The sequence below is a fragment of the Globicephala melas genome, chromosome 8, assembly GCF_963455315.2.
Source record: "Globicephala melas chromosome 8, mGloMel1.2, whole genome shotgun sequence".
NCBI classification, from domain to species: domain Eukaryota; kingdom Metazoa; phylum Chordata; class Mammalia; order Artiodactyla; family Delphinidae; genus Globicephala; species Globicephala melas.
In genome coordinates, this window is record NC_083321.1 from 3,529,485 (window position 1) to 3,555,100 (window position 25,616).

Below are 25,616 nucleotides of genomic sequence, written 5' to 3' on the forward strand. Positions count from 1 at the left end.
CGCCCAGAGGAAGCAGCCCTGCTCTCCATAGCCCTCAGTTCAGCCCGCCGCCTGCAGCAGGACCATCAGGAACACGTGGAATGAAATGAATGAGCTGCACGGCACATGGGCTACAAGGACAGGGCTCACAGCACATGCTGAGCCAAAGAAGCCAGGTGCTGGAGTGTTTGCTGCCCGCTTCCACTGGTAACGATTCAAAACCAGGCAAAATGTTCCCTGGTGGTGGAAGGCACAGGAACGGCTGGGGGTGGGGCGGACTGGAAGGGGCTATGGAGAGGATATGGAGGTCACATTCTTTTTCCTTCCTGAGTACCAGTTACCTGAGTGCATTCCCTTTATGAAAATCCATTGACTTGTACTGCTGTGGGCGGAATTGTGTTGTTCTCAAATGTGGGCACGTGTGGAAGGGCACATGTGGAAGCCCTAACCCCAGTGTGACTGTATTTGGAGACAGAGTCTGTTTTTAAATTTATTTTAGCTGCACTGGGTCTTAGTTGCGGCACGCAGGATCTTTGTTGAGGCATACGGGATCTTTAGTTGTGGCATGCGGGCTTCTTAGCTGCAGCACGCATGTGGGATCTAGTTCCCCGACCAGGGATCGAACCCGGGCCCCCTGCATTGGGAGTATGGAGTCTTACCCACTGGACCACCAGGGAAGTCCCAGAGATAGATTCTTTAAGGGGGGAATTAAAGTTAAATGAGATCATTAACCTCAAGGGTGGTGCTCTAGTCCTGTAGGGACACCAGAGAGACACAGAAGAAAGGCCATGTGAGGACACAGCAAGAAGGTGACTGTCTGCAAGCCAGGGAGGGAGCTCTCACCAGAACCCAGCCTTGCTGGACTTTGATCTTGGACTTCCAACCTCCAGAACTGTGAGAAATACATTTCTACTGCTTAAGTCCCCCGGTCTATGGTGTTTTGTTATGGGAGCCTGAGCTGACTAATTAGCATATGCTTAGGACGTGTGCACTTTTCTCTAAATATGGTATATTCAATGAAAACTTGACTTAAAAGGCAAATCTGGTCCTAGCCCTCCTCTATTTGCAATTCTTCCCTGGCTTCTCATGTGCTCTTAAGAGCAAGTCCAAATTCATAATGTGGTCGTGAAGACAGCATGATTGAGCCCCTCTTGGCCTCTCTAGCCTTGGACCACTCTGCCACAGCTTCTCTGACTTTGTTTCAGTTGCTTGAACATGCCAAACACTTACCTGCCTCAGGGCCTTTGTGCCTGCTCTTCCCACCACCTAAAACACTTTCTCTACCTTTTTGCAGAGCAAACTCCTCATCCTTCAGGTTCCAGCTTAAGTTTGTTTTTTCCTTGGGAAAGGTTTTCCTGATCCCAAGCTGGGTCAGATTCCTCTAGTATAAACTCTCAAAGCACCTTCCTTTTTCTTCATTACACCCCTTCCAGTTGGAAATATATGTAATATTGCTGCCTGTTTTCTGTCTTCCCCACTAGATTGTGAACTCTTTGAGGCCAGGGGACAGTCTTGTTCTCTGGTGGGACCACAATACCCAGTGTGAATGAAAGGCTGGGTGGATGGATGGAGGGTTGGATAGATGGATGGTTGGATGGAAGGATGGAGGGTTGGATAGATGGATGGATGGATGGATGAATACATGGACAAATGGATGGATGGATGGTTGGATGGACAGATGGTTGGATAAATTTATGGACAAATGGATGGACGAGTAGATACCAATCCCAATAAAAATATCTCCGGCAGGCAACAATTCTGTTTACAACAGAAGCATCTGTTGAAACTTTGAGGTGCACAAATGAGTCAGCACTCTGTGCTCTGCTAATTTTTAGGAAGTGATCTAAGAATACATCTCTCAGCCTTTCATCGATGAGGCAAATGGTGAACCTCTTTAAATATTTACATTTTTAAAGTGCTAAAGTTTGGAAACACCTAAAAAATACCCCTGTGATGTACTGTCTACCTTAGGCCTTCCAGCTATATGGAAAGGGGAAAAGAAATTTTTTCTTTGGAGAATGGATGAAGGACATTTCCCCAGCACCAGAGTGGGGGAAGTGAGAAGATTCTGGTTCCTGCACCCTAGGTGTGTGGGCAGTTGGCACGTGCCGGGGCGGTGGCTGCAGTGGGTGTCAGAAGCCCATCAGTGCTCGTCTATGAGCTGCAGGGTTAGACATAGGTGGGGGTGTATGGTGAGGTGCTGGGTGTCCCAAGGCCTGCGTAACTCTTCCAGGTCACCCCCTCGCCCACCCCCGGCTGAGCCCTGTGTCTTCCAGTTCTTCCATCCCGCTCTCTCCCCTCCAGGTCTTTGCATATGCTGTTCCCTCCACCTGGAACACCCTTCCTGAGCCTTTCCACCTGAGTAACGCCTGCTCTTCTGGAGGTTGTCACTTCCTCCAGGATGCCTTCCTGGGATTCCCCCCAACACACTCCATCAGACTCTCCTCCCCCTGCTCACCCCGAGTATCCCTGTCCCGGTACCTTCAACCCACATTCACAGAGCAGACAGGTGTCACTATTTGCAGACGGGTGTCGAGGCACTGGGAGTGGGTAGTGAGCAGGACAGCCCCCACCCCCAGGAGCTTACATCCCAGTGGAGGGAATACTAATACCCGCCAAGAACGCAGAGTGTAGCGAACCACAGCCAGACCAGCTGTGGGCCCAGGAGGAGGGGAGGGGCCTCGCGCGGGTGGGTGGTGGTGGAGGTGGCTGAGGACGTGCAGCGGCACGTGGGCAGGAGGGACAGCGAGGACCAGGGCCCGAGGTGGGAGCGAGAGGCCTGTGCTGGAGGGACAGGCAAGGGGCCCATGGGCCCCTCCTGATCTGTCCTGTTGTTGCTTGAGTGTCCGTCTGTCTGTCTCATGACGGTTTCCTTGAGGCCCACAGAGCAGCTTCTGGAAGGCGACTGGGGCTCAGCCAGGCACCGGCAGGGTCTTTGTGGGCCGTGCTGGCTGCCCGCCCTCACCTACAGATGGAAGCCAGAGGGCCTTCTCCCCAGCTTGTCTGATTCCCTTTCCCTTTCCCTCCCACGACCCTGCAGTGCAGACGGTCCCCTGTGATGACGGAGAAACTCAGACCTAGAGACGGATACCGCTAGCTTGGTCAGACGTATCGGCGGCCCCCGCAGGAGGACCCGGGCAAAGCCTGCAGAGACCGCAAACCTGCAGGCACCAAGAAGCAATCTGGGCAAGTGGGCAGGAAGGGGGAGCAGTCGGGGTCCCTGGCTGTGTGGCTGAGACCAAAGCTCCGTGTTACGGGCTGAATCGTGTCCCCTCAAAATTCCTGCCTTGGAGTCCTGACCCCCGGCACCTCAGGGAGTGGCTGTGTCTGGAGCTGGGCTTTTAGAGAGGCGATTAAGGTAAGACGAGGTCACTAGGGTGGGGCCCTAGTCCAATGTGACTGGTGTCCTTATAAGAAGAGGAGTGCAGGACACAGACACACACAGAGGGACGGCCATGTGAGGACACAGGGAGAAGTCGGCCATCTACACGCCGAGGAGAGAGGCCTCAGGAGGAACCAGCCCTGCCCACACCTGGACCTCGGATTCCAGCCTCCAGGACTGGGGACAGTCAATCTGGCTGTTTACGCTTTCCAGACTCTGGGACTTTGTCATGGTGACCCTGGCTGACTAATGCATTTTCCTTTAAGGGGAAAAACAGACCTGACATGCAATCCTCCCTAACTTCTGTGACATCCAAGGAAAATCCGAAGGCTCAAATCTTTGGACAGGAGCTGCAGACGTTATTCCCGGATCTCCTTCTGGAAGGCCTGTGAGTGAGCAGGGGCTTTCTAACGTTCCGGGGAAGATAATAATAAAAGCAGGATTTATGCAGTTTGCTTATCTGCACTCACTTCGCCACCAACCCCCTCGAGGGGCGCCCTCCGACCCCACCTCACACCTGGGGACACTGGAGCACCGGGAGGGGTAACTGTCAGTCCCACTGCAGGAAGCAGACCCTGCCCCTTCCTTGGGTGCAGCCCATGTCCCTTTGAAGCCTCACTGGCGTCGGTGGAGACTTCTAGCGACTCTCCTGGCAGAGCTGTGACTCTCCTGAGAAAGAGCTGCGTCCAGGGATGCTCAGAAATCCCTCGGACAAAGTCCCTGCCCTGAGCGAGACCCTCCCCATCAGCGGATCCTGGCTTGTTGAGACTCATGCTGGCTGTTCCGTAGGCCTTTGGTCCTTTGGTCCCCAATTGGCGTGAATTCTTCTGGGTGTTAAGAGAAGGAAATAATGAAACCTGCCAGGGCCACATCATCATTTCCAGACGTCTGGGTTGCGCGTGGGAAACGCCTGTGGCGTTTGGATCCAAGAGGGCTGTCTGGGCGCCAGGGGCCCATGGCTCACTGCCTGTGGAACGCGACCTCGTCTTGCTGGAGACTCTGTGGCTGGGCCACGCTCTCCCTCAATGGCTTGATCTTCCCTCACTGAGATGTGCAGGACGTGGGATGCTGAGTGCTGCATTCACGTGGGCTTCCTGGAGGTGGAGTCTCGGCTCCTGGGCAGGGGAGACTGGGGGAGGTTCCACTACGGACAGTGACCTGACAGCGCTCAGGAGAGCACTTGGCACAGTCTCCCTTTGTAAGGTCTCTGTGGTCACCACCTGCCACCAAATCTGAAGGGCACTTGCTTCATTCAAAGTTGGAGGAGAAGTGGGAGCAGCTTAAGGCGCATATCACTAAAGACGAAGGCAAATGCCACACCCTTTAAAAAGAGCTAATGGCTCACAAACAGGGTGATGGTGGCAGAAAGACAGACACACAGACCCATGGGACGGAATAGAGAATCCAGAAATAACCCTTGCATATACGGTCAAACCATCCTCGACAAGACCATGTGGTTGAACCACTGAATGCAATGGAGCAAAGGACAATCCTTTCAACAAATGGGCTGGGAAAGCTGGATCTCCACATGCCAAAGAGTGAACCTGGACCCCGACTTTCCACCATCTACAAAAATTAACTCAAAATGGATCAAGGAGCTGAACGAAAGACTTGAAACTATAAAATTCCTAGAAGAAAACATAGGGGGAAATCTTCATGACGTAGGGTTTGGCAATGATTTCTTGCAAATGACACCAAAAGCACAGGCTACAAAAGCATATATAAACAAGTGGGATTACATTAAACTTGAAACTTCTATGCCACCACAGAAACCATCCATAGGGTGAAAGGTAACCTACACAAGGGAGAAAATATCTGCAAACCATGTATCTGATGGGGGCTCACATCCAGACGACAGAAAGAGCTCCTCAATTCAATATCCAAAACCAAAAGAATCTGATTAAAATTGGCAAAGGACTTGAATAGACGCTTCTTCAAATAAGATATACAAATGGCCAGTAAGCATGTGAAATGATGCTCAACAACATTAATCGTCAAGGAAATGCGAATCAAAAGCACAAGATATCACTTCACACCCATTACGGTAGCTACTGTCAAAAACCAGGAAATAACACGTCGTTGAGGATGTAGAGAAATTGTACCTCTTGTCCACTCTTTTTATGTTTTTTTTTTTTTTTTTTTGCGGTACGCGGGCCTCTCACTGCTGTGGCCTCTCCCGTTGCGGAGCACAGGCTCCGGACGCGCAGGCTCAGCGGCCGTGGCTTACGGGCCCAGCCGCTCCGCGGCATGTGGGATCCTCCCGGACCGGGGCACGAACCCGTTCCCCTGCATCGGCAGGCGGACTCTCAACCACTGCGCCGCCAGGGAAGCCCTCTTGTGCACTCTTGATGGGAACGTAAAACGGTGCAGCCACTGTGGAAGACAGTATGGAGGTTCCTCAAAAAATTAAAAATAGAGCTACCGTGTGATCCAGCAATCCTGCTTGCAGGTATATCTCCCAAAGAAGTGAAAGCAGGGTCTCAAAGAGATATTTGCACCCCCGTGTTCATTGCAGCACTGTTCATAGTAGCCAAGAGTTGGAAGCAACCCAAGTGCCCACTGACGGACAAATGGATAAAGAATATCTGGTCCGTCCACACGATGGGAGGTAATTCAGCCTTAAAAGTGAAGGACATTCTGACACGTGCAACAGTGAGGATGAACCTCGAAAACCTTATGCTCAGTGAAATAAACCAGTCACAAAAAGAAAACTACTGCGTGATGCTACCTTGATGAAGCAACCAAAATAGATACACTCTTAGGAACAGAGAGTAGGATGGTGAGTGCCTGGGGCTGGGGGGAAGGGGAAAAGGAGAGCCGTCCAATTAGCGCAGGAGTTCCAGGTCTGCAAGATGAAAAGTTCGAGAGATTTGCTGTACGACAGTGTGTATCCAGTTAACACTGCTGCGCTGTCCGTTTAAAGATGGGCTGCAGGGGAAATTTTATGTATTTTTTGCAATAATAATAATAACAGAGCTAAAGGCTCTTCAAAGGATCAGAATTTGTAGGAAAGGGTAGGTGCACTGGAGTCAGGGCAGAGAGCAGAACTGAGGAGCGAGGTAGGCAGGCAAGACGCATGCTGGGCTAACTTCCGAGGTAGGTGCGGACACCGGCCCCTACCTGTGCCGTCCTTGGACTTGGCAAGTTCATTTAAGGGAGCTGGGGCCACACAAGGGTTGAGTTAATACAGGGAAATCACAGGCAGGCAGGAAGAAGCCTGTGGGGCTAAAATGTGATGGCGGAGGGAGAGAGCAAGGCTGGCAATTGGGACGCATGCTCGTGTAGGAGAGAGTTTGGGTACCAAATTGGATGCAAACTCCCGGAGCATCTGCGATGTGCTAGGCTGTGTGCAGGTGAGGAGCTGCCCTGCAGGTAGAGATGAGGTGGCTCAGGGGATGCGTAGGCAGGATTAGGGACTCGGGCTTGTCTCCATGTGAGTAAGAACTGAAAATGCCAAGTGTAAGTAGTCTCCAAAGAGTTGCACCAAACATCATCCTTGGTTTCTTAATCGATGGCAGTGCCAGGCAAGAGCTCCTGCAAAAGCCTCCCGTAACGTCTGTTGAGGGTTTGCGCGGGGTCTTCCGTGGCCGTGGTTTCAAGGGCGCTCGGGTGCCTTGTACTGGGAGGGCCCTCCCTTGTGGGCCCGGATCCTTGGAAACCAGATCTCAGAGCAGCCCAAATCTTGGGGGCTACGGGTGCTTCCGGATCCCACGTTGGCACGAACAGTTTTACAGATTGAAAAACGGAAATGGATTTATCACTTGGTCTACTCTGCTTTCCAATTCAAAAAGCGGGTTGCTTTCAGTTCAAAGAGAAACAGTCCTTACTTGGTAGCCTCATCATATAATTATCATTAAAGTTATCAAACTGCACTCCCGGACAGACTGACGCTCGCTCTTAACAAGGCGTGGAAAACCACCTCGTGGTGCTCCAGATGGAGAAGCTCTTTAAAGACCGATACCGTCCCTTCTCTGTCACTCATGGGAACTTTCCATTTCGAGTTCTTTGGGGTTGGTAACCTCATCTGATTGGTCAACTCACTTCTGAATCGTGCACAGGAAGTAAAATGAGAAGGGTGGGGGGAAAGCTATGGCTTTATTTATAGAAATCTCATTTTTGCTATCCATCAAAAAAATAAACACAACCCACCTCACACTAAAAATACGCTTCTGAAGATCAACAATGAGGCCATGTTTGGCTGACTCCCTAAGAAGTGGAGATTTCAAACGGTAGGAATTTCTCACAGACGTTCCTAGAATAATCTAGGACAGTGTGCCAACAAGCCTTATTTTTTTTTTTCATTGACATTTTAAGCAACATGTCACCTCCTCCTTGACTCTGAAACTGGCAAAGAGAAGCCTCATGCTCTGAGAGACTGGTACAAGCTGTGTGACCTTTGCCAGTTTACTTAACCTCCCTGAACCACGTTTCCAGTGTAGAATGATATCTACCTTTCAGGGATGCTGTGAGGAGTAAACCAGATAATAAACCCATAATAAAGTTCTGAACACAAAAGAAATGCTCGAGAACCAGCAGCGATGTCATAATACACTCATGGTGAGAATTTTTTGCCACCAATTCTGATTCCACAAGTCAAGGGCTGCTCACAGACCTGTTGGTGAACGTTGGCCTTCCTTGGGACCATATGTTAAACCTCTCCCAGCAGCACTGAAAGATTATTTTTTAGGTTTAAAAGAAACCAGGGAAGTCACAAAAAGGATAGGTCTGTTGCTCCGTGATATATTTTAAAGACAGAACGATGGAGAAGCCCTTGTTACAAGCCCTAAGTCCCAGAGGATGCCACATAACGTCTCAACAGGTTTTATTCCTAGCGCATCCAGTGGAGAGGTGGCCTGGAACACTGCAAAGTGCATGGAACCTGACCCCACCACTTCCTAACTGTGTGACTGTCACTGTCCTCTCCTCTGTAAATGAGGAGGTAGTAGCACCTGCTCGGTAAGGCACACACACAGCATCTGGTGTATAATCATGAACCACACATCTTAGCCATTATAATTATTCATAGCGATAGCATTTTATAATCTGCTCCTTTTTCTCTCTTGTCACTTAACTGTGTTCTATGTTGGTTTTACTCATCACTGTAAACCCCACACCCGGCACAAAACAGACGCTCAACAAATTTCTGGCTGACGAGGCAGGAAAATACCTTGTCCTGAAGGAGATGAAGCTGAGTAGATGGGAGGGTGATGATAATACCATGTGATGCGGAGCCCATGGGAGGACCTGCAGGGCTGCGGGGTGGGGGTGGCATGGGCGGAACCCTTGATGAGCTCTTGGGGTGGGGGAAGGTTTCGGGAGGGAGGAGGAGGTTTTCCTCGTGGGGCGTCCACAGGTTGTACCTCACCCCTCACTGATGAGCATTTAGGCTGTTTCCAAACACTTTTCACCGTTCTGCACAAAACAGTCGTTGCCCAACTCCTAGTCAATCAGTTCCTTAGGATATGTTTCTAGAATTGGAGTACAAACATCTATCTTATTCGCTCCATCCTCCACCCACCCATCCATCCATCCATCCATCCAACATCCATCCATCCATCCATCCATCTATACAGCATCCATCTGTACAAACTTCCTTCCTTCCTTCCATCCATCAGTCCATCTATCGAACCATCTATCCACCCATCCTCCATCCATTCATGTGCCCATCCATCCATCTATCCTTCCTTCCGTCCTTTGTCCCTCAGTAGAACTTACTTTTTTGTTCATATTGGTATTTTATTCCTTTTAAATTTATTCCTAGAGTATTTCTATTTCACACCCCTCACCTTGCTCTTTTGTATTGGCTTCTTTCTCCACTGTAATTTCCAGCAGTTGCACCTGATTTGGCCACACATCGACTCTGGAGAGCTGTTAGCATCTGACGCCCTGGCTGAGCTGTCCTGTTAGTTCTAACCATGTTTGAGCTGATACTTCTGGGTTTTTCAGGTAGGCCATCATATCACCTTCAGTCAGTGACCATTTTATATCCCTCTTTCAATACCTATAATTATTATTGAATTTTCTTGCCTAATAGCACATTCTAGAACTTTCAGGACATTGATAATTAACAGAGCTGATCACAGCATCCTTGACTTGTTCCCAACTTTCATGAGACCACTTTTAACATGTCACCATTCAATGTGATGTTGGCTCCTGGCTTGAAATAGATATTTCTCACCCTGTTATGAAGGTGTCCTTTTTGTTCGTTTAAGAGTTTGGGGCAGGCAGAGGTGTTGCGTTCTAGCCAACGTCTTCTTCAGCATCAAGTTGAGAAGATCACAAATGAAGCGGATTGCAGGCGGCCACGATTCTCCCACCCTGGCCTGTAGCTACACCCGTTGCCAGGCCACTTTGCAGTGCATCCCGTCGAGAGGAAGAGGGTGTTTCTGTAGCTTGAGCCTGGCCTGGCCTCGTGACTTGGTTTGGCCAATAGAATGAGACAACGTGACGGACCTCACCGGGCCTCCGTGTGCCCTCACTCTATCCTGGACCTGGCTACCGCCTGTGAACAAGCCTGGGCCAGTCTTCTGGAGGATGAGGGACTGATGTTTACTGCAGTGTCCTGGCAATCATGGAATGAGCCTGTGTGTGTGATTGGGCCCAATTTTTTTATATCCTGCCCCATTGCCAAAACCTTAGCAAATGTGACCAGGCACTCGTGATCAGAATTGGCTACCTGAAAGACATGGAAGCAACCTAAATATTCATCGACAGAGGACTGGATAAAGAAGATGTGATACATATATACAATGGAATATTACTCAGCCATAAAAAAGAATGAAATGATACCATTTGCAGCAACATGGATGGACCTAGAGATTGTCATACTGAGTGAAGTAAGTCAGACAGAGAAAGACAAATATAATACGATATCGCTTATATGCGGAATCTAAAAAGAAATGATACAAAACAGAAACGGACTCACAGACTTAAGAGAATGAAATTATGGTAACTGGCAGGGGGGGAAGGGTGGAGGGAAGGGGTAGTTAGGGAGTTTGGGATCGACGTGTACACACTGCTATATTCAAAAAGGATAACCAACAAGGACCCACTGTATAGCACAGGGAACTCTGCTCCATGTTACGTGGCAGCCTGGATGGGAGGGAGTCTGGGGGAGAATGGATACAGGTATATGTATGACTGAGTCGCTTTGCTGTGCACCTGAAACTCTCACAGCATTGTTAATCGGCTATAGTCCAATATAAAATAAAAAGTTAAAAAAGAAAAGAATTGGCTACTTGAGACTTTATAAAATTGAAGGCTCACGTTTGAACGTCATATTGCTTCAAAAAATGATGCTACCATCAACTCATGGGAGAGGATGGGTGTGGTCTCTGGGAGTGCCCAGGAGCCTAGGTGTGCGATGCTTAGAGGAGAATGAGCATGATATCCAGAGTGAGGACATGGCGGCCGACACCCGGGAGGTCTTAGGCCCCAGAGGTACAGCCAGCTGAGGCCACTTTCTAAGTGGGTGGGCCTAGGGAGCGTTGATGCCATCCCGCAGTGGGTCACAGAGTCTAAGCTGAATAAAGCCCCCAGAACACTGCTGTCCCTTTAAAATATGTCATCGAATCCTTTGAGATTCCTCTACTCAGAAGGGAGCCTAATCTCCCTTCACTTGAGTGTGGACTGAGCTTAGTGACTCACTTCTAACCAACAGAATAAGGTAGAAATGACAGCATGTAACTATTGAAACTAGGTCACCAGAGGCATTTCAGCCTCTTCCTCACTCTCTCTTGGACCACCTGCTCTGGGGAAGCCGGCCGCCATGTTGTGAGGCCGCCCAAGCAGCCTGTGGAGAGGTTCCTGTGGGGAGGAGCCGAGGCTCTTGCCAACAGCCCTGTGAGCGTGCCAGCTTGGAGGTCAACCCCCCCGCCCCAGACAAACTCCAGATGCCTGTAAACCTGGGCGACATCTTGACCACAGCCTCATGAGAGATCCCCAAGCCAGCATCACCCAGCTAAGCTCTTCCTGAATTTCTGAGACACGGAAAGGACCTGAGATAATAACTATGCCTTACGACACGAGGTTCTGAGGTCGTTTGTTATGCAGCGCAAGATAAATAACATACTTCTTATGGTGGCTCTGTGCGGCGAGCCGCCTCCAACCAGCAGAATGACGAGTCGCCACACGCAAGATTCTTCTCGTATCACACTTTATTGGAGCACAGCTTGGTTAAAGAAAAGATGGAAGGAAGACCCCGCAATCCTATAGCAGTCTGCTTATATAGGGATTAAGAACATGTGTCGCTCTGTGATTGGCTTTCGCTGATGGTGCGACTTGTGAGCCAGCATCGGATAGGTCGCTACTTTAAAACCTCATTAGTATACTTAGCGCAAGCGCAGTGGCCACAGGAAGGATGATTCAGCTTGCTTCAGCTTCCTGCTGCGTGGCAGTCAGCTGACCGCGCCCTACAGCTCTGAGTGGTGACTTCATCATTGCCAACTTGTTCTCTTTCATGAACTCAAGGACCTGGCAGTTTTCTCATCTCTAACCTCCCACTAGTACAGACCTCTTAGTTTACTGGACACACCACTTAAAATGTATGTGCCAACTTGTGGCTTGAGAAGGAGCGAGCCTGGGTTTCTCAGACTGGTGTTGTACAAGAGAAGCAGGTCTCTGAACAAAGCCCTTCTACAGACCACTGTAGGAGAAGCCCCCAGAAGCTGCCTGACATTGGTTCTAACTGCCCTGGCATTGGTCTCTCACCCTTGTGGGGGGATTGGCAGCAGGCTAAGCTCAACTCAGGGTACCCCTTGAAGACAGAAGCCAGGTCATAATTCCATGGTGGAATTACATGGTCAGTGAGAATGCTTTCCTGCAGAACTGCTTTAGGTGGCTTGAAGCAGGGGTGAGTTCTGCCACTGCCCTCTCCTGATGTCTTAAAAACATCTCACAGGAGCTACACACACACACACACACACACACACACACACACACACACACACACACACAGACATGCACACATGATAACGTTTTTGGTAACAAAACTTGCATGTGGCCAGCACCAAGAAGCTCCCTTCCTGACCCCCGAAGGGAAACTGCTATCCTGATTCCTGTCTTCACAGATGCATTTTGCTGTTGTGTGTCCTATAAACGGGGCTGGATGGAGTTCTGTTCATTCTATAAGTGGGAGCCTACAGTGTGCGCTCTTTAGTGTCTGGCCTCCTATGTTCATTGCAACCTTGGTGATTCCTCCCCGTATTGGGAGCAGCTGTGGGTGGTTCACCCCAGGGATGTGGAGGGCTCCATGGTGGGAAAGGACCACGGGTGTGTATCTGTCGCAGGGCTGGTGGGCATCTGGGGGGTCCTGATTTGGGGCCATCATGAAGAGTACAGTGAGGAACCCTCATCTGTGTCTCTGGACAACCAAGGGCGGCGTGCGTCTCAGTTGAGTCCCGCGGGGAGAGATCTGCTGGGCACCAAGTCTGCTGGGCACCAAGTCTGCTGGGCACCAAGTCTGCTTGGTTCAGCAGCAGTGACTCCCAGCTATTTAGTTTCCAGTATCAACTCCCACTCCCGCCAGCAGCCTGTGAGAGCACCTTGGCCCCGCGCTCTGGCCCGAGGTTGGCATCATCTGCGTTTTGCATTTTAGCCCCTCTGATGGGTATATGATGGCATTGAGCTGTGGTTTCACTTTGCATTTCCTGATGACTAATGAACTTGAGGGCCTTTTCATGTGCTTACTAGGCCCTTTCTTTGAAGATGCTTGTTAATCACCTGATGTGATTTTCGGGTTCCTGGGAAGCAGGCCTACCTCTTGAGAACACACTGATAAGCTTTCTCCCAGGAGCAGTGACACATTTCATTTTCTTCCTCCAAGACTAGCCCAAACACACAGACGAGACTTCGAGCTGCTTGTGCCGATCCATTTTCTCCCCAAGGGCTCATTTTGCGTCGCTCTGACCCCATTTTAATATCTGCATCCAGCAGGTAATCTGGCTGAGTTACAGTTACAAAGGTTTTGTCATGGAGAGCCCGCCGGGAGTTCTCTGTAAGTGCCTTCCTGAGATTTCACTTTGGCAGAGGTGAGCATCTGGTTACACCTTTTCAGAACACAACAATTGTGGCTGGGCTGTATGGAGGACACTTGGGACTCCCCTGCCCTCTGTCCTTGAGGAAACCCTTCACACTGTTATCAGACACCCCCCAGGTGTCTCCAAGTGGACGTGGGAGAGCCCTCACTCAGACTCTCACTATCTCCACTTTCACAAAAGGGTGGGGACTCGGGCCCACTTGATCCTCAGCAAGACACACAGGTCCTTGGACAATTAGCATCAGAAAAGAGCTGTAGAAGGGGGACTTCATTCATTTGGCAAATGTTTACTGAGCACCTACTATGTGCCTGGCACTGTGGGCATGCTGAGGATTCAGGACACACAAGAGATGCTCTCCTGGGCTACCTGGTCTTTACATCAGTGGAGGAGGAGGGGCAGATAGTCAATAAGTCCAGTAAATCAGACCCAATTATGATTCTCAGACCCTACTTGGGGGGATGGAAAATGGGGAGCACTTTGGCCAATGGTTTGTCAGTTTCTTAAATAGTTAAACACACTTTTCCTCATATGACCCCTGTATTCCAGCTGGAGGCATTTATTGGAGAAATGAAAACATGCTCATAAAAAGCATTGCTCCTTGCAGCTCCATTCATAAAGGCTTCAAACTGGAAACAACCAATCCTTCCAGGAGGATGGATACGCAGGCTGTGGTCCATCCACGTGATGGGATGTACCCAGCATCAAACCCACTACTGCTCTGCATGACTGAACACCAGAAGCTGGACGTGGGGGAGTCCTCACCCTACGCTTTCTTTTATAGGAAGTTTAGAACAGGAAGAATTAGTCCTTGGTGGTGGGGGTGGGGGGCTGATGGGGGACAGGTGTGAGGCCATTTTCTGGGGGCGATAGGACTATTTCATATCTTAACGGGATATAGGTTATACAAGCATAGGAAGTTGTGTTAAAACTGATGGCACTGTGCACTTGAGATCTGGGCCTTTTACTCTATGTGGATTACACCTCAGTTTACAACATCTAATTAAGACATGTGCTCGGAGCTACAAAGGAGAGGGGCTGGTGTTAGGAGTGGGGGCAACGGGCACCCCCAGTGGGATGGAGAAGGCTAAAAAGGTCTCCGTCAGATGACATCGAAGGCCGGAGATGAGAAGGAGATAGAAAAAGAGGGCTCCAGGGGAGGAGGCTGCTTGTGCAAAGGCCTGGGGCTGCCATCTGGGGTGGCTGGGGGACAGCCTTTCCTGAGCCACCAGTAGACTTTCATTTTGTGGCTCTGTGGCTGGTAAGACTAGCAGGTCCAGAGCCTGAGGCGAACTCCACCTGGTCTCAGTCCTCACTCTTCTCTGGCTCCACCTTTGGCTTCCTTCATTTGTTTCCCTTTCATCTTGATGTTAATTTATGCTATTTTCTTATATTTTATCCACAGGTATAAACTGGCTATAATCTTTTATTTGAGGGATGGGAGGACAAAGGAGAATTAAGGGTGGAATGTGAACCAGCCCAGGTAAGGCTTTGGGGGCCATCCACGTTCTCCTCGTGGGCGTGGCAAGTTCATAAAGATTCAAATACAATGGCTAGTCCTCTCCTCCCCGCCCAAAAGAACAGTGATAGGAGCAGACATTTAAACATTGCAGGTGGTTCCACCCACCACCCGCCTCCCAAGGAGCCTGAGGTCTCATGTTCAGGTCTCATGCCCTCGTGCCTTTCAGCATGTGGGCGTCATCCACCCCCCAGGACCCCAGCCCTCGAGGAGCTGCATGCATTCTCTAGACTCACTGTCCTTTAGAGGTTGAACTTCATCTGGCACCAGCCAAAGACACAAGACACAGGTGTCTCTTCTAAGGCAGCAGGAAACACAGTTGGTGCTGGACCTGTCAAAGATTGGCCTCCAATGTGGCCTCCTCAAGGGACTTTCATAGTTAATCATCCTTTGACTCTAACCTCCTCCTTAGATTTGAGAAGAGGGGAGAGAGCACCAGACTTGGAGTAAGCAAACAAGAGCTCTGGTCCCATCTCTGTCACCAAAGTGCTGTGTGACGTTAGGAATATCACTCAACCTCTCTGAGCCCCAGTTTCCTTCTGTCACCAGGAAAATGAGGGGGTTGGACCTGGATTTCTCATTCTGGGTTCTCTGGAAGGGATCCAGGACATTCATTAGCCTCTTTAAGGGCAGAAAAACACCTGTTCTAATGTCTATTTATTAAAATCAGTGATATAATTGTTTAAAGATTTCCCCCTTGCGATGGAAGTTGGAGGCCTCTGTATGGAAGTGAGGTGGTCAGTTGAGGTCAAGACTCGATTTATGGCTCAGCTGGACACTTCTAGCAACTCTTGGAGCTTTGGCCAAGCGAGAGTTTTAAATTGTTTGTATTCTTAGTCACATACTGTTTAATATATAACCCCAACTGTCGGTGGTGGAAGGACCGCTGATGTTAAAATACTAATTAAGAAAGAGCTCACGTATGATAAAAATTTAGTAAATTCAGCTTAAGATGGTTTCATAAGTTGACGGCTATCATCTAAAATCGACAGCTCATTAAGAAATCTCTAGAACCTCAACCACCAATGTGAAAAAAAAGAAACGAGTAACTTCACACAGGAGAAGCCTGACACCTCACCTCAGCCAGGTGAGCAGGCAGCATCCCAGGGACCAGCCGTGTGGAGGGCGTATGCCCTCGTGCGATGGGATGAGAAGGCATTTCCCCTCTGTGGTCCTCCCCCCAGACCCACAATCCCAGTCTCATCATGACAGAAAGTTCCAGCTGAAGCACATCCACAAAACAATTCATTAGTCGTCCCCAAACTGCCGAGGTCATCGAAAACAAAGAGTCACGGCCAAGAGGAGCCTAGGGAGAAATGACAACTAAATGGATGGGATCCTGGGACAGAAAAGGACGTCAGGTGAAAGGACCGAGGAGTCTCCATAAAGCGTGAACTTCAGTTCATAATAACATATCAATATTGGTTGGTGCGTGTGAGGATGTACCGTGATAATGCAAGATGTTAACAACGGGGGAGACAGGTGTGGGTTATATGGGAATGCTGTACTATCTTTGCAATAATTCTGTGCATCTAAAACTGCTGTAAAAGAAAAAATTATTTAAACAGAGACGGAGTAAGAGTGGTGACAATTACCCAACTGTAGCCGGCTGGGCAGGAGCCTTGCTCACGTCTGCCATGTGTTTCTGGTGGGGAAGAGCCGGTGAAGAGTGAACGCAACGCTGAGTCGTCATATGCAGACACAGGTCACGAACATACAAAATCAGCTGGCTGATTTTTCTTTTAACATCTTTATTGGAGTATGATTGCTTTACAATGGTGTGTTCGTTTCTGCTGTATAACAAAGTGAATCAGCTATACGTAAACATATATCCCCGTATCTCCTCCCTCTTGCGTCTCCCTCCCACCCTCCCTATCCCACCCCTCTAGGTGGTCACAAAGCACCGAGCTGATCTCCCTGTGCTATGCGGCTGCTTCCCACTAGCTATCCGTTTTACATTTGGTTGTGTATATATGTAAATGCTACTCTCTCACTTTGTCCCAGCTTACCCTTCCCCCTCCCTGTGTCAACTGGTTGATTTTTAAAATGCATCATGCAAGATAATGATGATAGTTCAGACAAGATAACCCCAGACCAGTCATACTGATGACAGTTTTATTTATTTAATTTTTATAAATTTATTTATTTTTGGCTGTGTTGGGTCTTCGTTGCTGCGGGGGGGGGGCTTTCTCTAGTTGCAGTGAGCGGGAGCTACTCTTTGTTGCGGTTGGTGTACAGGCTTCTCATTGCAGTGGCTTCTCTTGTTGCAGAGCATGGGATCTGGGTGTGCAGGCTTCCGTAGTTGTGGCATGTGGGCTCAGTAGTTGTGGTGCACGGGCTTAGTTGCTCTGCAGCATATGGGATCTTCCTGGACCAGGGCTCGAACCCGTGTCCCCTGCATTGGCAGGAGGATTCTTAACCACTGCGCCACCAGGGAATTCCTGATGACAATTTAAAATTCATATATATATGGGACTTCCCTGGTGGTCTGGTAGTTAAGAATCTGCCTTCCAGTGCAGGGGATGTGGGTTCGATCCTCGGTCAGGGAACTAAGATCCCACATGCCGCAGGGCAAGTAAGACTGTGAGCTGCAACTACTGAGCCCGCGCACTCCAGAGCCCGCACGCACCTCAGCTAGAGAGCCCACGCACTCTGGAGCCCGAGTGCCACAACCTGAGAAGCCTGTGCGCCACAACGAAGAGGCCACACCCTGCAAAGTAGACCCAGTGCAGCCAAAAAAAGAAATTTCATATTTATATATTTATCTACCTCTATATAGAGAGATTATATATATTATACAAAACACATTATGTTGAGCTATCTATCATCTACCTACCTATATGCATCTATCTATCTATCTATCATCTATCTATCAATCAAGGGGAAAACTTTCCATGCTATACCAATATCCAAAGTGAAGTATTTTTCACTTAAAATCACTCCTTTTTCATATAGCACACAAATGAAATACCATGGCATGCTTAACTCCCAGGAGTTCGCCTGAGACATGAATACTGTGCATGGGTGTCCTGAGCCCCAGTGGGCGACGCTGATCGGGCCCAGGCAACCCCCAGGTCTTCTCCAGCTCTGATCTTGGGGGTTTAAGGACAAACGGGTGGTGTAAAATCAAATTGGAAAAGCAAACCTAAGTCCTGTCCTTCTGGAACTTTGTGGAGTGCAGGGAGAGTGACACTGATAGAATACTGTTAGCAGCAGATATGGGGGCAGCTGTGTAAGTGCTCAGGGGAGAGGAGCCTGCTGCCGAGATGCCACCGGGGTCAGGAAGGGCCTCCTGAAGGAGGCGACGGAGCTTGGAAGAAGAAACGGCCAAGAGCCCAGGGAGCAGGAAAGAGAGGACGAAGGACCACAGGAAGGTCAGTGAGGCTGAGGGCAAGCGCTGGAGGTGAGAAGGAATTGGAGAGGCAGGTGAGCCCCACCTGTGGGCCAGGGCTGGGTGAGGGCTGGCGGGGGTCCACTACAGGGGGCAGGAGGGGGCCAAGGTGGACACAGGCCAGTGCGGAGGCAACAGTGGAACTGAAGAGAGGGCAGCACAGACACGGGGAGCCGTAGGCAGCTTTGAGACACGCACAGGAACTGGCATCAGATGGACCAGGTAGAGGGCGGAATGTGGGCCTGAGTGGAGGGCTGCCAGCACCGCGCACAGCTGTGTGACTCGCTTAAGCCCTGGAGGTGGGAGGGATCTGAGCCCCCTTGGCCTGAGGACAGGACTGGAAGGAGGAAGGAATGCTCCATGGGCTTCCGCTCCAGCCCGGAGCCCAGAGTCCTCAAGAGCAGAGTCTGCAGTAGGAACACGAGCGCGGCCTGGAGCTGCTCTGCACCCGCCTTACCCCTGCACCCCCAAACCCCGGCCGTTCTCCGTCCAGGAAACACAATGCAATAAAAATTATGCCCAATTATGCCTTCTTTCTAACAGCTCACATCAACAGCTCCATTTCCACCCCCAATGGCGTGTTCAGACTTTTGCAGTGAAGGTGCCGTGTAAATGCATTAAAACATCATTCTACACCCGAGGCCGTACGTGGGCAGAAATCATTCCAGCTGGGTGTGAAGGGAAAGGATGAAATCTTGGGTGTCACCGGGAATGTTTGTACACCACCCCCAGAGGCAAATGGGGGTGCAGCTGGAGGGAGGAGCTTTCGGCTGACTGGAGGGGGTGGGGCCTGGTGGGTTTGGCTGTGTGTGTGGGAACTCAGAGCCCAGCTGGACTGCATCACAGTGCAAGGCCCAGAGGGGAGCAAGGTGACCCCCGGGTTGCAAAAAGAAAGCAGGCTGGATTACCCGGCAAGACATCTATGCGCACGCAGGCCCTCTGAGGGCTGAATGCAAGGAACCAGGCGTTTGTCTACCCAAAGGCCACGTGACCATCGTCAGATGGATTTCTGAGGGTCGGCAGGCTTTTGATACTTCATTGCACAGCATGAGAACGCCGCCACAGGTGCCTGGCGCTGGAAGCCGGGGGCGTGACCGCTGCTGGGGGTGCCCACGCCAGGCAAGGGCAGGCTCTGGAGAGGAAGATCTTAGCGGTCAGCAGCAGCAGAACCTCCCCCCCACCAGCCCCCTCAGAGGCCTGCCTTCTCTTTGGAGAGCTGGGGAGGTGGTAGATGAGTCGAGGAGGACCCCAAGTCTGGAGCTGGGGACCCAGTTCTGGCCCTAGGCCAGCTGTCACAACTCTGGTCTGAATCTAGGGTCCCCCCATCTACCCTGACTGATTCACAGGGTACCCTTGGCTGTGTGAGCATGGACATGTTGCTTGGTGTCTCTGTGCCTTGGTTTCCTCATCTGTCAAAAGGGGCTCATAATATTACTAACAATATTACCAACTTAACAAGTGAATATTAAAGGAGGTGACGTATGCAAAGGGCTCACAACAGTGCCTGAAACAGAATGAGTTGACAAAAACTGTCAGCTATCATCCTTCCCTCCATCCCTCCACCAAGCCCCACCGTGCCAGGCCCTGTGCTGGGGCTAGAGAATGAATCCATCCAGGGAGGCAGACATTACGGAGGCAGTTACCTGAGACCTGACCTGCTGTGTGTCTGAAGGAAGTGACAGCTGCGGTGAAGCAGGCAGGGCTGTAGGATGAATGTGCCCTCGGGATACAGAGCTTACTTAGCCAGAATCAGGGCCTTTCCACAATGTACACCACAGTGTAAAGCAAGACAGGCTGTAAACTCCATGAGAGCAAGGACGGCGGCTACCCCGTACCTCCAGCTCCTGGCCCTGTAACTGGCCCAAAGACAGAGTCATCCACCTCTAAGTTGAATTGAATTATGCATCAAACTGCAGGGGTACAGGACAGGTTTCTCAATCAGCCACATGACAGCACAGAAGAGAAGCTCACTGTATGTACAAGGGCATCAGAGGACGTGATCAAGAGAGTGAAAAGACAACCTACAGGATGAGTGGAAATATTTGCATGTCTTATAATTGGTAAGGGTTTAATATCCAGAATATATAAAGAGCTCCTACAATTCAATAACAAAAAGACAAACAACCCATCAAAAAATGGGCAAAGAAATTGAGTAGATTACAAAGACTATATACAAGTAGCCAATAAACACATGAAAAGATGCTGAACATCATTAGTCATTAGGCAAAGGCAAATCAAAACCACAATGAGATGCCATTTCACAACTACTACGATGGCTGTCACACACACAAAAAAGCGAAACTGACAAGTGTTAGTGAGGATTGAAGAAATAGAAACCCTCCTACACTGCTGGAGGGAATATACAAAGGGCCACGGCTGTGGAAAACAGTTTGGTGGTTCTTCAAAAAGTTAAAGATAGGATCCAGCTATTCTGCTTCTACATATATACCCCAAATAATTGAAAACAGGACAAACAGACACTGCATGCAAATTTTCATTGCAGCTTTAATCACAACAGCCAAAAGGGGGAAATAGCTCAAGTGTCCATTGAATGAATGGATAAAGAAAATGTGGTCTCACGTTCAATGGAATGTTATTCAGCCGTAAAAAGGAATGGAGTTCTGATACCTTGAACCCTGAAAACATGTAAAGTGAAATATGCCAGACACAAAAGGACAAATATTGTGTGATTTCGCTCCTGTGAAGTAATCTAGAATAGTCAGATTCATAGAAACAGAAAGTAGAACAGAGGTTACCCCGGGCTGGCATTGGGGGAGGGAAATGGAGAGTTATTGCCTAATCAGTACACAGTTTCTGTTTCCGGATGATAAAAAAGAGTTTTAGGAGTAGATAGTGGGGCCTTCCTGGTGGCGCAGTGGTTAAGAATCGCCTGCCAATGCAGAGGACATGGGTTCGAGCCCTGGTCCGGCAAGATCCCATGTGCTGCGGAGCAACAAAGCCCGTGCGCCACAACTACTGAGCCCGTGTGCCACAACTACTGAAGCCTGCACGTCTAGAGCCCGTGCTCCGCAGCAAGAGAAGCTCCCGCAATGAGAAGCCCGCGCACCACAATGAAGAGTAGCCCCCGCTCGCTGCAGCTAGAGAAAAGCCTGCGCGCAGCAACGAAGACCCAACGCAGCCCAAAATAAATAAATACAATAAAAAAAAAATAGTAGTGATGGTTGCCCAACATTCGGGATGGACTTTAATGCCACTGATTTGTATGCTTAAAAATGATTAAAACGTTATGTCTATTTAACCTCAACTAAAGAAACAAAAACCAAGAAGGTGAACTCCTCACCTACCCCGACCCATACCTGTTTCTCCAAACAGGTCAATCCAAAAATCTTGGAGCAGTCTTTGATTTTTCTTTTACTCTCAGACCCTCCATCTGATGTGTGGGCAATTCCTGTCGGCTCTACTTTCAAAATATACCCAGAGGCTGACCTCCACGGGTCCCGGCACAAGGTCACCAGCATCTCAAGCCTGGATTACTGCAAGAGTCCCCGGACCGGCTTCTGTCCTTCCCCCCTCAGCCTGTTCTCCAAAGCAGCCAGAGGGATCCTGCCCAAACCTTGGTCAGCTCCAGACCCTTCCAGCAGCTCCCGTGTCGCCCAGCCCAGTGGCCAGGGGCACATCACAATCTGGACTGCCTCTCCCACTCCCTCCAGACTACGTGAGCCCACTGGCATGTTTCGGGCACTTCAGGTGTGAGGCTTTGCACTGGCTGTTCCCTCTGCCCCGAGTGCTCTTCCTTCAGGTGTGCGTTCCCAGGCTGCCCATCAGTGAAGGCTTCCCTGGTACACCCTATCTAAAATCGCCCCCTATTCTGTTCAGCTTTTCTTTATGGGACACATCACCAGCCAACATATGACGTATTGAATTCTCCGACGTGGTCAAAAATGTTTCATGAGGGCCGGGCCCGTGTCTGCTTTGTTCCCTGCTGTGTCCCAAGCCCCGAGGACGCAGTGCCAGGCTACCTGTAGCTGTTTGTTGAAGAGGCTAGTGAAAGTTTCGGGAGGGACAGCTCTCCCGTCCTCTCTGAGTGGGTAGCATAGCGTGGTGACGACGCACAGCCAGACCGCCTGGGATTCAGATCCTGCATCTGTCATTTATCAGCTGTTTGACCTTGAGTAATCTCTCCATGCCTTAGTTTTCTCATCCATAAATGGGGAGATAGTAGTGTGCATCTCATAAGGTAGGTGAGGCTCACATGTGACGACGCCCAGCACACAGTGAACTGCTCAACCAACAGCCCCCCTCCCTCTCTCCACGCCCAGGGTGCCATCAGTGCAGAGAGGCACCTGGGCTAGTTTCCAAGAGCAGGGGACTTCCCGGCAGGGTTTTGGGGGATGAACAGGAGTGAGCCGGGCAGACATGTCCTGGGGGAGGGGTGCCCACCCCCACCTCGTCCTGATCCTACCTGCCCTTGCGGGAGGTGCTGACCACAGGCTTATGAATAAATAGCTTATTAATAAATAACGAGGGAGCTTCTAAAGAAGGCACAGAGGGAGGCGGCATCTGTAACAATCGATTGCTCCGGGGAAGCAAGAATGAGCTGGTCCTGGGATAAGTCTCAGAACATCCGGTAGGACTTCACATCTGGGTCTGTGAACTGAAGCTGGTAGCGATGAAGATGGAGAGGGGGAGGGGGGCATTAACAGGGGATGACAGCAGTGGGGGCGGTACTCATGCACAGAGCGGAGCCCCTCCAGCAGAAAGGCTATACACTCAAGTCATCTTCACAAACCCTCTGGGTTGACAGCTAAGGCACAGAGTGGTTGAGTAAGTTGGGCAATGTCACACAGAGCTGCAGGCAGCAAAGCTGGGATTTAGAATTGGGTTCTCCACAGCTGAACCCCCCTGCGAGGACGTCCCCTCTCAGGGCCTCAGTGCCTGGCATGGAGACAAAGCAGAGGACTAAGGTCCCTTTCTATCCTCCACCTCCCCGGCTTTATTACTTCCTATTTACCTGCGAGCGCCAATGCAGCCTCTGGGTCTTAATTACACCGAATGAGCTAGACAGCAGTGTGATGCTGTCAGAGTTTGCCCACATTTCTTGCATGCCAGCTGTGGTGGAACAGTATGCCCAGCGGCAAACCCAGGAATGGAGGCTGGGGCACTGGTCCTGGGGTCTTAGACCTGTCACTGCTAAAGCCCAGAGCAGGAGAAAGGGGGCGAGACCCCTGCCCACCACACAGAGTGGAGATGCAGGTGAAGGGAGCAGCAGGTCTGCTCTAGGAGTGGAGTCTGTCCATCATTACGGCTCAGACCTGATGGATCAGACCCTCCATTAGGGAAAGCCTCCCCAATCCTCGCATCGGAGATATGCCCCCCCCCCCCCAATTTAGAGGCTCTCAGAACCAAAGAGCAAGTCCCCAGCTAGTACACTCTTGTGTGCAGGAATCAGTTTCAGCTGCATCACTGGGTGATTCTGCTTGGGGTGGGGTAAGGGAGAGCCAGAAGCCTCCTGGGAGCTGGACCCAGACATCCTGGGCTCCACTTTTGGTAGCCCCATGTACTAACTGTGTGGTCTCAGTTTCTTTGTCTGCACAATGGGGACGATTCCGCTCCCAGCTTACAGGGTTGGACTGAGGATGAAACGAGTGAAGTGCTTAATTCCGTGCCAGCGGGAGGCAAGGGCTTGGTTAGATGCTCACAGATGCTGAGTTTGGGGCTCCTGTGCCCAGCTGGTTCCCGAACTCATCCTGTCCACACGGGAGCTGGAAGAAGCCACTCGTGCAAGCAGGCCAGTGTGCCCAGAACCGTCCTGGCTGACTTCTCAAGCCTGTCCCTTCCTTCCTGTTCCTAGGTCTGGCCTCCCCCCTCTGGCTGGCAGTGCCCCCTCTCTCTTCCTCCTGGGAAGAATCTGATGAGTATACAGTGTCATTTCTAGAAAGAAGCCAAACTGGGGCTCTTTAAGAAGCAGACATCAGGATAAGTTGCTCCATGGGAATCCAGCCCACCCTCACCAAAAGAGATGGGGGCATGGGGGGGAGGAGGGAGGAGCAAGGGACAAGAAGCAGTGCTCCGTGCTATAGTTAGCAGCTCCTGGTTCCAGGTGGCTCTGATTGCAGGGCACAGCATCCTAACCAGGGCGCTCCCGGCTGGAACTCAGCTGTATAATTAAATAAGGCCGAGCGCCCGCTCTAGCCCCTCGTCACTGTCCCGCTCTGAGGTTTTATTTAATAACCTCTGAACTGGGAGGGGAAAAATCATTCAGGAAACATTGCTTGGGTCATTTATTTTAAAATTATTGGTATAAAAATAGCCAGGGTCGTGATTTATGTGCAGGGAGGGGCCAAGGAAGCCAGGGACTCCCCCTCCCAACTCCTGTCCAAGCCTCGTGTGTCCCCCCCAAGTTCCACCGCAGTTTCCATTATGACTTCAAGTCAGAGTAGTCACTTTACATCACAAATTAATCTCTAGAATAGCACGGAAATATTATGTGTATTCATAGCGCCTGTGAAAACATCCGAAAACCTTCCGTGTCTGCCGAGGGCCTCGGACGCGCACAGCTGGAGATGCTCTCCCAGGAATTGAAAACCGCACGGCAGGCCTGGCATTTGCCTGCCAGGGGGCCACTGCCTCCCCCAGCCCCGCCCGGCCCGCGGTCCAGCTGTCCGCCGTCAGTTTGTCTATGAGTGCCCCCAGTGACCTGCGGCCGACAAAGTCAGCCCCCCCCCCAAACCTCGCCGGGGACGGTCCCCGCCACCGGAGACGCGGGTCCTTGTCGCCTGCCCCTCGCGTGCCCCTTGGTCCCGGGGAAGCCGCTGTCCCGGAACGTCCCCGACGCCGCTGCCGCCACGCCCGGGGCCCTCGCCCCCCTGCGCCGCCCCTGGATACTCACCAGCTGCGGGGGCTTCCTTAGGGGGCAGCCCCTCGAGGCCGATGTCGCCCTCCAGCATGGCGTGGCTCGCTGCCCGGCTCCGGTGCGCCCCGGACGCACGGGGTCCAGGAAAGGGGGTGATGAAGTCACCCCCAGAGGTCTGCAGTGACTCTGAGGGCCGGGGTCCGAGCCCAACTCGGGAGGGGACGGTCCCCCTTCGCCTCCCCAGACGCAGCACGCGAAGCCGCAAGTGCAGGAGCCAAACTTGACCGCCCACGCGCACCGCCGCGCCGCTCCGCCCCCTCGGCTTTTTGGGCTGGGGGTCCTGGCCGGCTCCCCGCCACCGCCCCCCCGGGGCTACCTGCGGACACCGCCCTTGCCCCGCCCCGTGCGCAGCGCGACTCCCCCGCGGCCACCCGGACACCGAGCGATGGTGCGGGACGCTGGAGGCCAGCCGCAGCGATCGGCCCGCGGGTCCCGCC

General features: G+C 51.1%; 1 protein-coding gene across 4 annotated transcripts in view; it reads right to left on the minus strand.

Moving 5' to 3' along the window:
• ANO1 (anoctamin 1) overlaps positions 1-25,316 on the minus strand; it is a 162,304-nt gene extending 136,988 nt beyond the window's left edge. For all 4 annotated transcript variants that reach the window (XM_030833238.2, XM_060302813.2, XM_060302812.1 and 1 more), the window contains exon 1: positions 25,156-25,316. In XM_030833238.2, coding sequence (XP_030689098.2) covers positions 25,156-25,213 — 58 coding nt within the window. In that variant the 5' untranslated portion in view covers positions 25,214-25,316. The remainder of the gene's footprint in view (positions 1-25,155) is intronic.
• Between the last annotated feature and the right edge of the window lie 300 nt (positions 25,317-25,616).